Raw genomic sequence first — 11,816 nt, 5'->3', positions numbered from 1 at the left:
AACATATGTGTACTTAAGGTGAAGACACAATGGTTTAAATGTTCTAAATCTATACCAGACCAAATAAATAGAATTAGCTTTTTATTATGTCTGTGTTGACAAAAACTAAGTGATGACAGGAAAAACACATTTTATGAAAAAATTACAAAGTCAAGAGGTTGCATCGAAATATTACTTGATTGCTGAGAATTTGTATAGATTTCTTAATATTTTAATTTTTTTTTCAGAATGAAAACCTGTTTTATCTAAATTCTGAAGAATCAGTGTTATTTCAACCAACTCTTTTCTCAGTTACTCATTTGGCTTATTATTGAAACAGTCTGTCTGAATGTGTGTATTTCCATGCAGTTCCTTCATCATTACCTTTTCAGAGTATTAACAAGAATCACTCTGCCTACTGGTGCTTGTTGACAATCCAAAGCCAAAGTAGATCCACACAGGACACACATCCACTGAGTTTGTTCTTAGAAAATCTTTCTGTATTTACAGGTTTGAACAGACAAGCAGGTACAGACAAAGAGTGCTTATATACAGAGCAGCACAAGATGTTAAAATGAGTGCTAAAACAATGTGGTATTTACAGATGGACTACAGCGGAAAGTACAGACTAAGAACAAGTTTTATCACAAAATTTCTGGTACTCTACACAGTATCACAAATTCCATGAGCTGTACAGTTAAAAACCAAAAAATGGTAAATCTACATGAAATCCAATGTTTCTCCAATTGAGAGGCACTGAATTATATATATTTACATAATATATACATATCATAGTGTATAAGCATGTATGTTGTCATACATATATAGCTACCTGTGGTGCAAAAGCAGCAAAAGAAATTAGAATGTATGGAATTCAATACTACAAATAAAAAAGTTTTGTGCTAAATGGGCTGACTGACAAAGTAATGTTACACCATACATAACTAATATACTGGCAAAAAAAGAAAAAAAAAGTGAGCGCAGGTAAATAATGTTCGCTCAATGTCCTAGCAGTCTGAAGTGAACAGAAGGTTGCTGTCAGTCATTCAAAAAACAGAAGAGATTGTCAATAATACTTCAAGTTCATGCAAAGATATAAACCATTAAAAAATGAAAAGAAAAAAAAAAAACTTTTCCCTGTTGACCAACCAGCTGTGCAGCTTTCCCTTCATTGTGACTCAGAAGGTGCAAAACAAAAGGAGGGAGGGCGGGACTTCCTGTGCGGGTTACGGAACAGAGTTGGAGTGCAGTGCGGGCACTTGGTGAGAGGGGACAGTCTCGGTGTCGGCCTCGTCCTGGCTGGAGGGGCTGCTGGCTGTGGCAGTGTTGGGAAGAAGTGAGGAGGTGGAGTTGGTGGGGGCGGTGCTGGTAGTGCTGCCGCTGCTGCTGCTGCTGCTCGTACAGCCGGCGGCGGGCGTGGCGGTCTGCTCTTCTTTGGGCTGCTTACTGGCGAACTCGGTGATGCTGAAGACGAACTGGAGGCAGCCTAGCTTGATGTAGCTGCCGTGGTGGAGCAGCGCAGTGCCCTCCCAGCCTGCCCCGCTGCCTCCGATCAGGCTGGAGCTGCTCGCCTTGCAGCTGCACGTCAGCTCTGACCCGCCCTGAGGCTGACTGCTCATCACCCCGCCGGCCGGCAACAAACCCACCACAGAGCTGGGACCCTCGTCCTCCTCCCGCTTCTTACTGCGACCTGCACAGAGCATGTACACATTTAGAAGACAGGCTGAATTTTTAAATGTTCTTAGATGTTGCTGAAAACGTGTGGAACTATGGCATACAACAGGCAGACTTTTAAATATGAAATAAGATCAAAATTGAATAAAAAAAAAAACAAAACATTAATTATTTACTATGAATGTATCTATGAATTTCAAATGACCACAATAAAGTGTAATAAATTAAATCTGTACAGTAAATATTGTTATTGATTTACTTTAATTAATTGCTATATTAATTCATTGTTGTCCTCTGCCTGGCTGCACTCTGGAGGATTTCAACAGTGTATTTAATGACATAGACTCACGGATGATGCCTTGGACTTTGGCCACCAGGCCGCTGGGTGGAGACGGCGAGGCCTTCTCAGAGAAATCACAGGAGTAGAGGACGTTGTCCACCGTGGTGCCGTGCTCGCTGTAGTTGAGCAGCTCGTAATGCTTGGTATTCTACACAATAACACGATCAACATTAACAACCGTACTGCATGTGATCAACAGGTAGTTAATGGAAATATAAGCAACACAGCTCTCACCTCATCATAGAATATACAGGCGTGTTTCCCCGAAATGTAGTTACAATGACCGTAGTTTGTAAGGCACACGTCCATGTCAGCACCTTCACAGGAGAAGACACAGAAGCAGTACAGCAAATGAATTAAACATGTTAATGACAAGCTGTAGTGTTTTTATTTCAATGTAATTCTACACCATCATCATTCACGTGACTGGATCATTAATATATATATGTTTACACTTCTTACAATGTATTTCACTGCCGATGCAAATATAGTTTTTCCAATATTCATCTTTGACAAATACAATGATTTATTCATACAAAACCCTTTGGGCTGATTTCCTGGGAGGGATTCAGTTTAGTTCAAGACTGAATTTGTTTCTCAGTGGATATTATATCAGAATCATGTCTTTAGTCTAAGACTAGTTTTAATCAGCATCTGAGAAACTGGACCTTTAAGTCTTAACAAAAGCTTAACCCTTTATAGGGCTCTCATTGAAATACTTGGAAATTCTCAATTTCAGCCCTAGAGAGTTAGTGGGGCATATTACATGACTTTTTTCAACATTGTTCATGTTCATGTAGCAAATCAAGGATAATGAAGTTACCATGTAGGTTTCCTCATACATTTTCCACAAAGACTATATAGTTATTTGCCTGATAAAGGGTAAAACTTTAAAATATTTTCCTTGAATAAAAATACTTAAATTCAGCAACTTATTCAAGAAGTAAAGAGTATTTGTTTTTTCACAGTTTCTAACCAGACAGTTGCAGGGACTAAAGTCAGGAACCTAAACACTATTTTCTGTATTCTTGTCTGTGTTCCCACAGCAACTGAAGAACTGAGAGCAGCCTGTTGCCTGTGCTCTGAGCTGGTTTGCCCAATTTCTCTACATCATTATAAGACCTCACATTATATTTGATTATTATTTTATCAATAAACTTATGTCCTTATCTTCATATTGATATTATTGAGTTAACAATGTAAACTAGCAGTATCTTTTTTAACAGCACAGGAACTAGACTTCAACTCTGGTTCTTGAAAGTAAACTTCCTGAAATGTTTCTAGCAGCTGAGACACAGTGATGTAGTGAGCATGTCTCACCTGATCCTATATATAACGTCCTGTAACACATACTGACAGCTCCTCCTTTTCCTGTCAGAGGGTAGAAGACAGCTCGGGCCTGCACCTTCTTCTGACCTGTCAGGGAGGAGGGGCCCGTTAGAACTTGTTTTTTTTAATTGAACAAGATTCTACATGTAAAATATATGAAATTACATTTGTAGATTGTCTTACTATCAGGGTGGGGTGATGGGGTTTTTGGGGCAGCGCTGTTGGCTGGAGGAGGTGGAAGAGGAGGAGCACTGGGCGCTTTGCAGGGGAAGAGCTGCTGAATCCTCTGCCAGGCTAGCAGCTTGATCATCTCTGTGTCCAGTTTGTCCAGCTCGATCCCTGCACACATACACACACACACACACACACAATTAAAACACTTAAATCCAGTCTTGACATCTCTACAGTTCAGTCCTGAGTGTGGACACTTACTCCCATCATCATCCAGCCCCTCTTTCATGCAGCTGGACAGGTTAGCAAAAGAGGAGAGAGTGCTGGGCAGCAGTGAGTCCATCAGTCCAGGACCAGCCTTTATATCTGTGGAGCAGAGACATATAGTTAATTAAATGACCTGTAATAACATTATTTCTACTGACTTATCTGACATGACACTGAACTAATGGGACTATCTGGTTAAAGCTGTCATATCACACTGTTGTTTTAATTTGACACTTGGCTCTAATTGGAAATTGCCACCAATGACCAGAAGGAGGAGCTGTTGAGCTATGGACTGTTAAAGTGTCACCATAAGGGCTTTTCTATACAAATGTGTTGGCATGGCCTGATTCAGTTTGAATTGGCACTTCAGTGCATCTACAACAAATTGCTTGAATATGTCTTTAGCTAATGATTCTCTTGTCTTAACTCAATGACCTTTAAAGCAGCTTCCTCTTTGGTGCTGTGTACTCAAGCACCCAGGAAGTGCACTGGACTGTGACTAGTGGTCAAAAGAGTGGCTGTAAAATGGCGGCTATATTTATTTGAGAGTCACAACCATCAGAATTGGATTCATTCGGTGAGATAACATTTGGAAAGTCTAGAAGATCTTCACTGTTTAATCAGCGTGTTCAAAATGATAATGGAACTATAATATATAAATCAGTGTGGTATGTTTAACTCGGCACAGCCAAATGAGCCAATGGGAAAAGGCTTCAGGTATCAAAGTGGAGGGCAGAAGAAGTGTGTTAAGTCAGGACTGTCATCAAAAAAATTTTAATGACAAAATGACAAAAACATCAGCATCTGTTCAACCCAGTGTAATGTCATGCTAATCCAACATGTGGTGATTCTACCTTCAAAAATACTTAAGGTGTGGCTGAAAAATGCAGCTGAATGGAATCGTGAAGGTTTCAAACAGGAAGTGCTGCACAACATGAAACTCTGAACATTCAAACTTGGAACTGACATCTTTACAATATCTGAGTCACCAGAAGACTCAGAGTTTGACTAAATATGGGGAAATCTAGGACTAAGCTGTGTGTGCAGGATTTACATTTGGTAGCTAATGTGCTGATACTTCAATGTTTCGACACTAGTTTTAATATTACAACATTCACAGATTCCTTTGACTCTCCTCACCCAAAATGACTTCCATATTATGTGCACATGTCTCTCTCTGCTTTTGCATTAAGCTGAGCTGAGTTCAAGTTTAAATGTAACTAATGTTACACAGGTGTGCTAGACCTGTGAAAACTATTTATAGTCATTTTCAAAAAAGTCACTGTTCTGACTCCATGTGTGTGAGGGAACTAAATGAATCAAATCTTGGTTCTTGATAGCACTTTCTATTCATTAATCATTTTACCAGAATAAATACTTTCTTTGCTCCATATTAAGCAGCTATTTCTGCAGTGCTGGAAAATAGGACATGAAGCAAAACCAGCAGTCTACGGTGTGTGTGTGTATGTGTGTACCATGAGTTGGTGTGGATGATCCCAGCTTGTTTGAGTCGTGCTCCTGGCTGCCTTTAGGTGTTGAGGCTGAGTGGGCACTGCTGGTGAGGGAGAAGGAGGGTTTTTCGTCACTGCTTGTACACCCCTGGAGCTCTGTCTGGCTCCTGTGGTTCTGCTGGCCACTGTGGGGCCATAACGTGGGCGCGGCGGGGCAGTGTTTCTGAGCGCAGGCCTCCGTAGTGCTCTCGGGCTCCTTTTTAACCGTTTCTGTTCCTATGTGGTTGACCAGCCCGGAAGAAGCGGCCGGGTCTGGGATTGTGCTGGGCTTCAGTCTGTGCTGCAGCTCCGTCTGCCTGCAGGATTCTGACGAGCTGTGACAGTCTATGGGTCCGTTGGCTTTAGGAGGCTGACCCTCCTCTGCTAGAGGTCCGTTGGGTTTCCTACAGTTCTGGCAGGGTTTCATGCTGCATTTACAAGTGCCCAGCTCTGCCGGGGCATCCCGTGATACAGAGCCCCCCTGTGGTTCATCAGGTGTACTGCAGGGTTTAGAGCAGGGGTCAAGGGAAGCAGTTCTTCCTAAAGAGGCCTGAGTTTTAATGTCCTCTGATGTTACACACGTTTTAATACTGGCTTTCTGCTCAGAGTCCCACTCTGCTGACAATGTAACGGGTGACAGCGTAGATGAAGCCTTTTGCTTTGTGGATAGGTGTCGCATGATGCTGCACTGGAGGGCGATGACGTCCTGAAGCCACTGTTAAACACACACACGAACCAAGTTTAACTACAAAAAACACCACACCACTTCTAGAGCTGACTCATCATTATCTGATTCTTACAACATACTGTAACTTACAGGGTTAGTTAATAGTTATGAAGAAATGTAAATATGTGTTTACATAAAACCTTTTTTCTGCAACAAAACAGGACACATTTCCAGTAGTTCAGTGTTACCTCAAACACAACTGTACTAACCCTAACCCATTTATAAACAAGTGTGTATTTAAACCAGGAACAATCTGATCAGAGATTAAGTCAACATTATTACAAACATGACATTATTACAAACACTGACCTACATTCAGTTAATGCCAAAAGAATACTGAGGTTTGATACAAAGTCCTATCATTAACCTGCCAAAATACAAACATTTAGCAGTTGTTCCCTGATTTTTATGTTCAAACACAACTGCTTCAAACAGGACACCTGCTCATGTTGCAAGTGACTTTTTATTCAACCTGCCCACCATTCACTGCTGTCACCTGTTAATCACAATGATTTTGAGATCAACCATAGAAACTTTTCCTTCCTACCTCCTTCTGCTCTGCCTGTGAGGTGAGGTGCTTTGAGGGCTGGTGTTCAGGAACGGGGCTACAGATCAGCTCCAGCTGACGCACCCCTGCAGGAAGCAGTGTGGTGGGAGGATTCCTGTACTGAGACTTGATGGCATCCGGCACCTGAATCCAAACAGTGATAGTTAAGAAATACAGCCTGTTTATTTGAAATCGCTTTAACTGAGAAGAATTAACGCTCTCCTGCCGGGGCTGCAGGTCTACCTTGATGGTCCTCTTGTTGTGCTGGTGACTGGTGCGCCGGTTGGGTGCGTTCTGCCGATGGACTCTACGCAGGAAGTCCACCTTGACGGCGTGTTGGGACATCCGGTCCTGGAACTGGTCGAAGAGCTGACAGCGACTGGACAGGCTCAGGCTCCTCTGATTCAGCTGTGAAACAGACAAAACGTTTAAAAAAGGAGAACTAATCATTCTGTTCCACCGTGCAAACTTTAAAAATAAAACGAATATTTAGCTCTGAGCCTCTTACCGCTAAGTGCTCCACATGGTTTGGGCACATCCATTTGCCAGCAGGTAAGGCTGTAAGTGGAGGGTCCAGGCAGTCCATGTGGAACAGAAGGGGACAATAGTCACACTGGATCAATGGAGCCAACCTGCAACTCCTGTGAGAAGAAGGAAACAACCGAATCAGAACAAGATATGACACATTTCAGACCTGTATGCACCTGTGTACATCATATCATCCCTGAGTACTAACCTGTTGCATGAGAAGCAGACTTTGACTGGTAGAGGGACCAGACCATTGGGATCCAGTTCGTGCTGAGGCCTCCTGAATGGTTTCCCTAGTAACTCCTCTTTTCTCCTCCGTTTGCTGCTGCCTGGAAATCCAAACAAGACGAAGACATTTGAGAAGCTGTCCGACCCCTCATCATCCTTATGCTGCTATCTGATGGTCAATACATTTTAGGACACATTTACACAGTTACCAAAGTGCAGTACTTTGTTCTGAATGTACTTTTGCTTCATATTTTGGTTTCTGGTAAGCTTTCATCAAGAAGGTCTCAGTATCCTACAACAGCTCACAATTAATTACCATTTCTATAAAGACATACTTAAAACTGTTACACTCTTGAAATACAATAGAAATTAACAAACCCAATATTTACCATCACTGTTTAGAAATCCTGAAAATTTGTGATATCAAACTCAATTGTAGCTATGCTGGAAATATGAAGGTGACATCACAACACGTGTTTGACTCGTAATCTGTACGAAAACATAACAAGGATCTGTGTGTTCTCCATTCTTAGGTCATTCAGATTCTAGGGTTTTTCTTCAACATTAAAGCGTTCTGGTAGTCATTCTGGCAGACTGACCTGGCAGTGCAGTGGTACAGGTGAGCTCACTGGGCAGCTGGAACTGTGTGGGGTTTCTCTCCATAGCGGCTGCTATTAGCAGCTGGAAGGGTCTCTTGAGGAGGCGTGGTGCTGGAGCAGATACTGTAGCACTCTCCACCTCAGCGCCCTGAACTTCATCTTCGGGCTCCGCCGCCTCCTCCTCCCCGTCGTTCTGCTCCTCTGAGGGAGTCGGGGTGGACGAGGTGTTGGAGGTGGGCGTGCCGGGCCGACTGTTCGGTCTGCTGCTGGTCCTGCGATCCAAGAGGCGTACTTGGGCCACTCGTAGACCAGGCCCTGCTGCTCCGGCCCCCGGGGGCAGGCCATCGAGCCGTAGTGGTCCGGCGTTCAGCTCCAGCTCCACAGCAGGGGATGCAGCTCGCTTAGAGGAGGACCTTTCCAGTAGGCCGTTAGTCTGTTCTGACTTCTGCTCTCTCTTCTGACAGCGGGGACCAAAGACAAAACCACACGTTTATCAGTCCATACAGCATACAGCGTGTCTCTCTACATCTCAACGGTGTCACAATGGAGGACTGTGTGTAAAAGTCAACAACTGCTACTCACCTTTTTGCGAACATTGCAGCGATGACACATCCATTCCCCTGGGGGAAGCATTTCTTCGCTCAGAGGTGGGTTGCTGTGGTAAGAGGAAACAACACAATCATCAGTGACCAGGTTTATGATTAATGCAGAATCAGATCATGTGTTGTTGACTATATACAGAAGTTTGAATGATCTTTAAACACTTATTCAAAATGAATCATTAAAGTTTTTAGGATTGTAAGCATAAACAAACGAGTAACAAAGCAGCAGCTAAACTTGACCCGTGTCTCCATCTAGTGGAGCGATAATTGCATTACATTCAAAACAACGATGACAGAGATGAGCAAAATATGCTTTATCTCAATTTGTTTACATGTGCAGTATAATAACTGCAGTGTGAATTAATTATATCAATATAAAAATATTTAAAGCATTCTGATTATCTGTACATGAGAACAATAGTTAGACATTTTCCACTCATATCCATAGAACATGTCACCACAATTCACCATAATAAAGTAAAACATGGTCAGATCTAACAAGAATGTAAAAACAATTTGTTCTGGTAAACGTGATCATAAAGCAAGTATGTGTCTGAACAATAATAAATCCAGGAAGACAATGTAATGATAACTAATGTATAATGAGGAAGACACACCTGAAGTTAAAACTATCATCCACAGCTTAAACCTACACACTCATGAGCAAAGATGATCAAAAGCTGCCCTGTGTAATACCTCCATCCAAGATAAAACACATTCATATAGCAATGCAGTAAGTTTTCTCCTCAATATGCACTGATATAAGACAAGCACTAATTGTGAGGATAAAGTCATTGTAAGGCCTGACCATATATGGAGAAAACGTTTCTGTTTGGTTGTTTCCAAGTGACAGTCTCAACACTTCCAAATGCCAAAGTTCAAATAATGAGTGGAGCAGATGTGGAACGGGGATCCATGCAAAGCGGCACCGGAGAAAAACGCTACAATGGGTCATCTAACGCTGCCATGCCACTGCTCCATCTCTAAAACAAACAACAAAGCATTTCATCCGTTCTATTCGTCAACTCTGCTTTCTCCCCAAACCCGATTTATAAAAGGTTGGTAAGATGGCGGTGGGATAGAAAAAAAAGAGCAGGGAGGTCGCCATATTGTAAACAGAGGCAGCCTCGACTCCATTTTTAGCAGCAGCGGCTCCGCTGGCTGCAGCCGCGGCAGGAGGGGAGGACCGACTGCAAGACAACTAGAACCGCCTTCACTGACACGGATACACTTACACGTTTCATTTAGCTTCTGAATGTCTTACTAATATGCTTTTTTATTGACAATAATGAATTGTATTCTCTTCTCCGTAAGCTCAATGACAGTGATAAACGAGCCACCACATTCCCCAAACAGTGAGGACACATAACGGTTAGCTCATTCAAGTTTCTCGACGCCGCCATACATTTCATTAAATGTCCGTTTCTCTTTGTTCACCAAACTCTATTCAATGTGTCAATACGTACTGATAAATGTAACATACATGTCATTCACTGGCTAACACTGAATAGAAATTCAACTTCACAAAGTGCTACACAGGGCTCACTACCGCCCCCTTCAGGGCAGCTGTATGGATGCACACAGGGTGAATATGAGGGGAACACTGATGGCTGAAGTTACAATTTACCCTGAAATTATGTGGAGAGGATATATGCTGAACAATAATAAACAATAATGGTTAATTATCTAATGTTTACCAGGTGCACTCGTTCAATGATATCAATAGCAGAATATGATTAACATGCAACCAGTGATATTTCACATGCACATCTCTGCAGCAGCAGCAACAACAGCAGTGTTCCGTTACTTGATCACGTAGCAGTTAGCATTCAGCATCTTTGCATGCATCCAACGCAAACTCACAGCGGATGTCCCTTATGTGTTTAGCACACTCAGGATGCAATAATGCATGCAGGACTTGTCCCAGAACTTACCAGCACTGGAGGTGGAAGGCTGCAGGACAATGATCACAGCACAGCAGATCTCCTCCCTCCCGGCAGCTATCGCAGGTGTCGTGGTTGGTGGCCCTGCCGCTCCTCCGGACGTCCCTTACCAACTTCCGACTCCTCTTGTCTACCTCCTCGGACTTCGGGGGAGCCAGCAGTGTTTGGATTTGCTGTAAAAGTTTTTGACACTGTTTAGTACGGAACGTCAACTACCCTGTCTGAATGGTTGTCTACACAGTTGAATAAAAATGCAGCTTTGTGCCCGCTGTCCTATTCCATGCTAAGCTTGAGCAGAGCGGTACCGATAACTTATGGCCTCCATTACCAGTTCTAACTATCAAGTTAGCTAGTGGAAAAATGCTTGACAGCAGGCTCCGGAGAACCGAAGATGACAGCAATTAATATGACTGGAAGTGCATAAAACATTTACATGAATTGAATATTTCCCTAAAGTAAGGCCTTTGGGCTGTGCAACCTCACCTCCATTAAGCCCCCAGAGGTATCCAAATCGTACACAATCGTCGGGGTCTCCATTTTGTCCCACATTCATCCAGCGGTAGACGCTGCAAAAGGAATTTGCGATACAAATGTCCACCTGGAACACAACGACGGGAGGAAATCCCGTAATAAATGTCTCACTCCAAATGTTTTAAGCAACGGATGGCTGGCCAAGCGATGCTAGTTATCGTTAGCTGGCTAAAGGAGCTAACGACGAAGGCAAGACGTCAACCAGTCAAGGTTGTGGAGCTAGCGGGCTCACTGGCTTGTGTTGTTGCCCCAAAAAAGACAACTAAACTCTACGATAATAGTATATTTAAAACGCTGGTACACTCGCACCCATTTTCATGTGCTAATGCCAAGCATACATGCAGTATTTTCTATCAAAAGACTCTTGCTGCTAGCTACAAAATCCATCTGCGGCCTAGCTGGCCAGCCATGATTCTTGTTTCTGCTCCTGCAAAAAGGAGGCTTGTAAATGTGCAAACCGATCCGCTCCCATTGTCAACACAACATGGAGCCAAAAAATACAGAACGGATTTCGGCGTGGCGCGGTCCAATGCACGGTTCCCGATAGCGTTTGGAATGTATAATCCTCAAATCAGGTATGCGGAGATGCAAATTTGGTTGATGTTATTGTTGTGAAAAAGGCTGTGCATCTACACTGGCTGCTAGCAACATCCTCCAGTTGGCGCAACCGCGAACCGCCGGACGCGCATGCGCAGTGGAACGGATATGGATAATGACGAGGACGCATACATTGCAACAAGGAGCGTATAGTTTGTGTACATTGTACCTGGATACTATGCATTATTAAACTGGACTTCATAGTTATACACATATATGAACATTCCCGCACCAGTGGACATTTATTTTAAGTGGCTAGCTACT

General features: G+C 42.9%; 1 protein-coding gene across 1 annotated transcript; it reads right to left on the bottom strand.

Moving 5' to 3' along the window:
* Positions 1–415: 415 nt before the first annotated feature.
* Positions 416–11,605, bottom strand: phf12b (PHD finger protein 12b). Its single transcript, XM_053321621.1, has 15 exons — positions 10,908–11,605; positions 10,416–10,597; positions 8,462–8,534; positions 7,880–8,336; positions 7,261–7,381; positions 7,033–7,165; positions 6,768–6,932; positions 6,525–6,668; positions 5,236–5,965; positions 3,755–3,859; positions 3,506–3,661; positions 3,314–3,409; positions 2,228–2,310; positions 2,003–2,141; positions 416–1,669 (listed from the first exon to the last, which is right to left on the bottom strand). The coding sequence occupies exons 1-15, from the start codon at positions 10,971–10,973 to the stop codon at positions 1,206–1,208; spliced, it is 3,114 nt and encodes a 1,037-aa protein (XP_053177596.1). The 5' UTR covers positions 10,974–11,605; the 3' UTR covers positions 416–1,205.
* Between the last annotated feature and the right edge of the window lie 211 nt (positions 11,606–11,816).

The sequence above is a fragment of the Scomber japonicus genome, chromosome 6, assembly GCF_027409825.1.
Source record: "Scomber japonicus isolate fScoJap1 chromosome 6, fScoJap1.pri, whole genome shotgun sequence".
Taxonomy (NCBI): domain Eukaryota; kingdom Metazoa; phylum Chordata; class Actinopteri; order Scombriformes; family Scombridae; genus Scomber; species Scomber japonicus.
The sequence above is the reverse complement of the archived record's forward strand: the minus strand, read 5'-3'. Positions and strand labels throughout refer to the sequence as shown.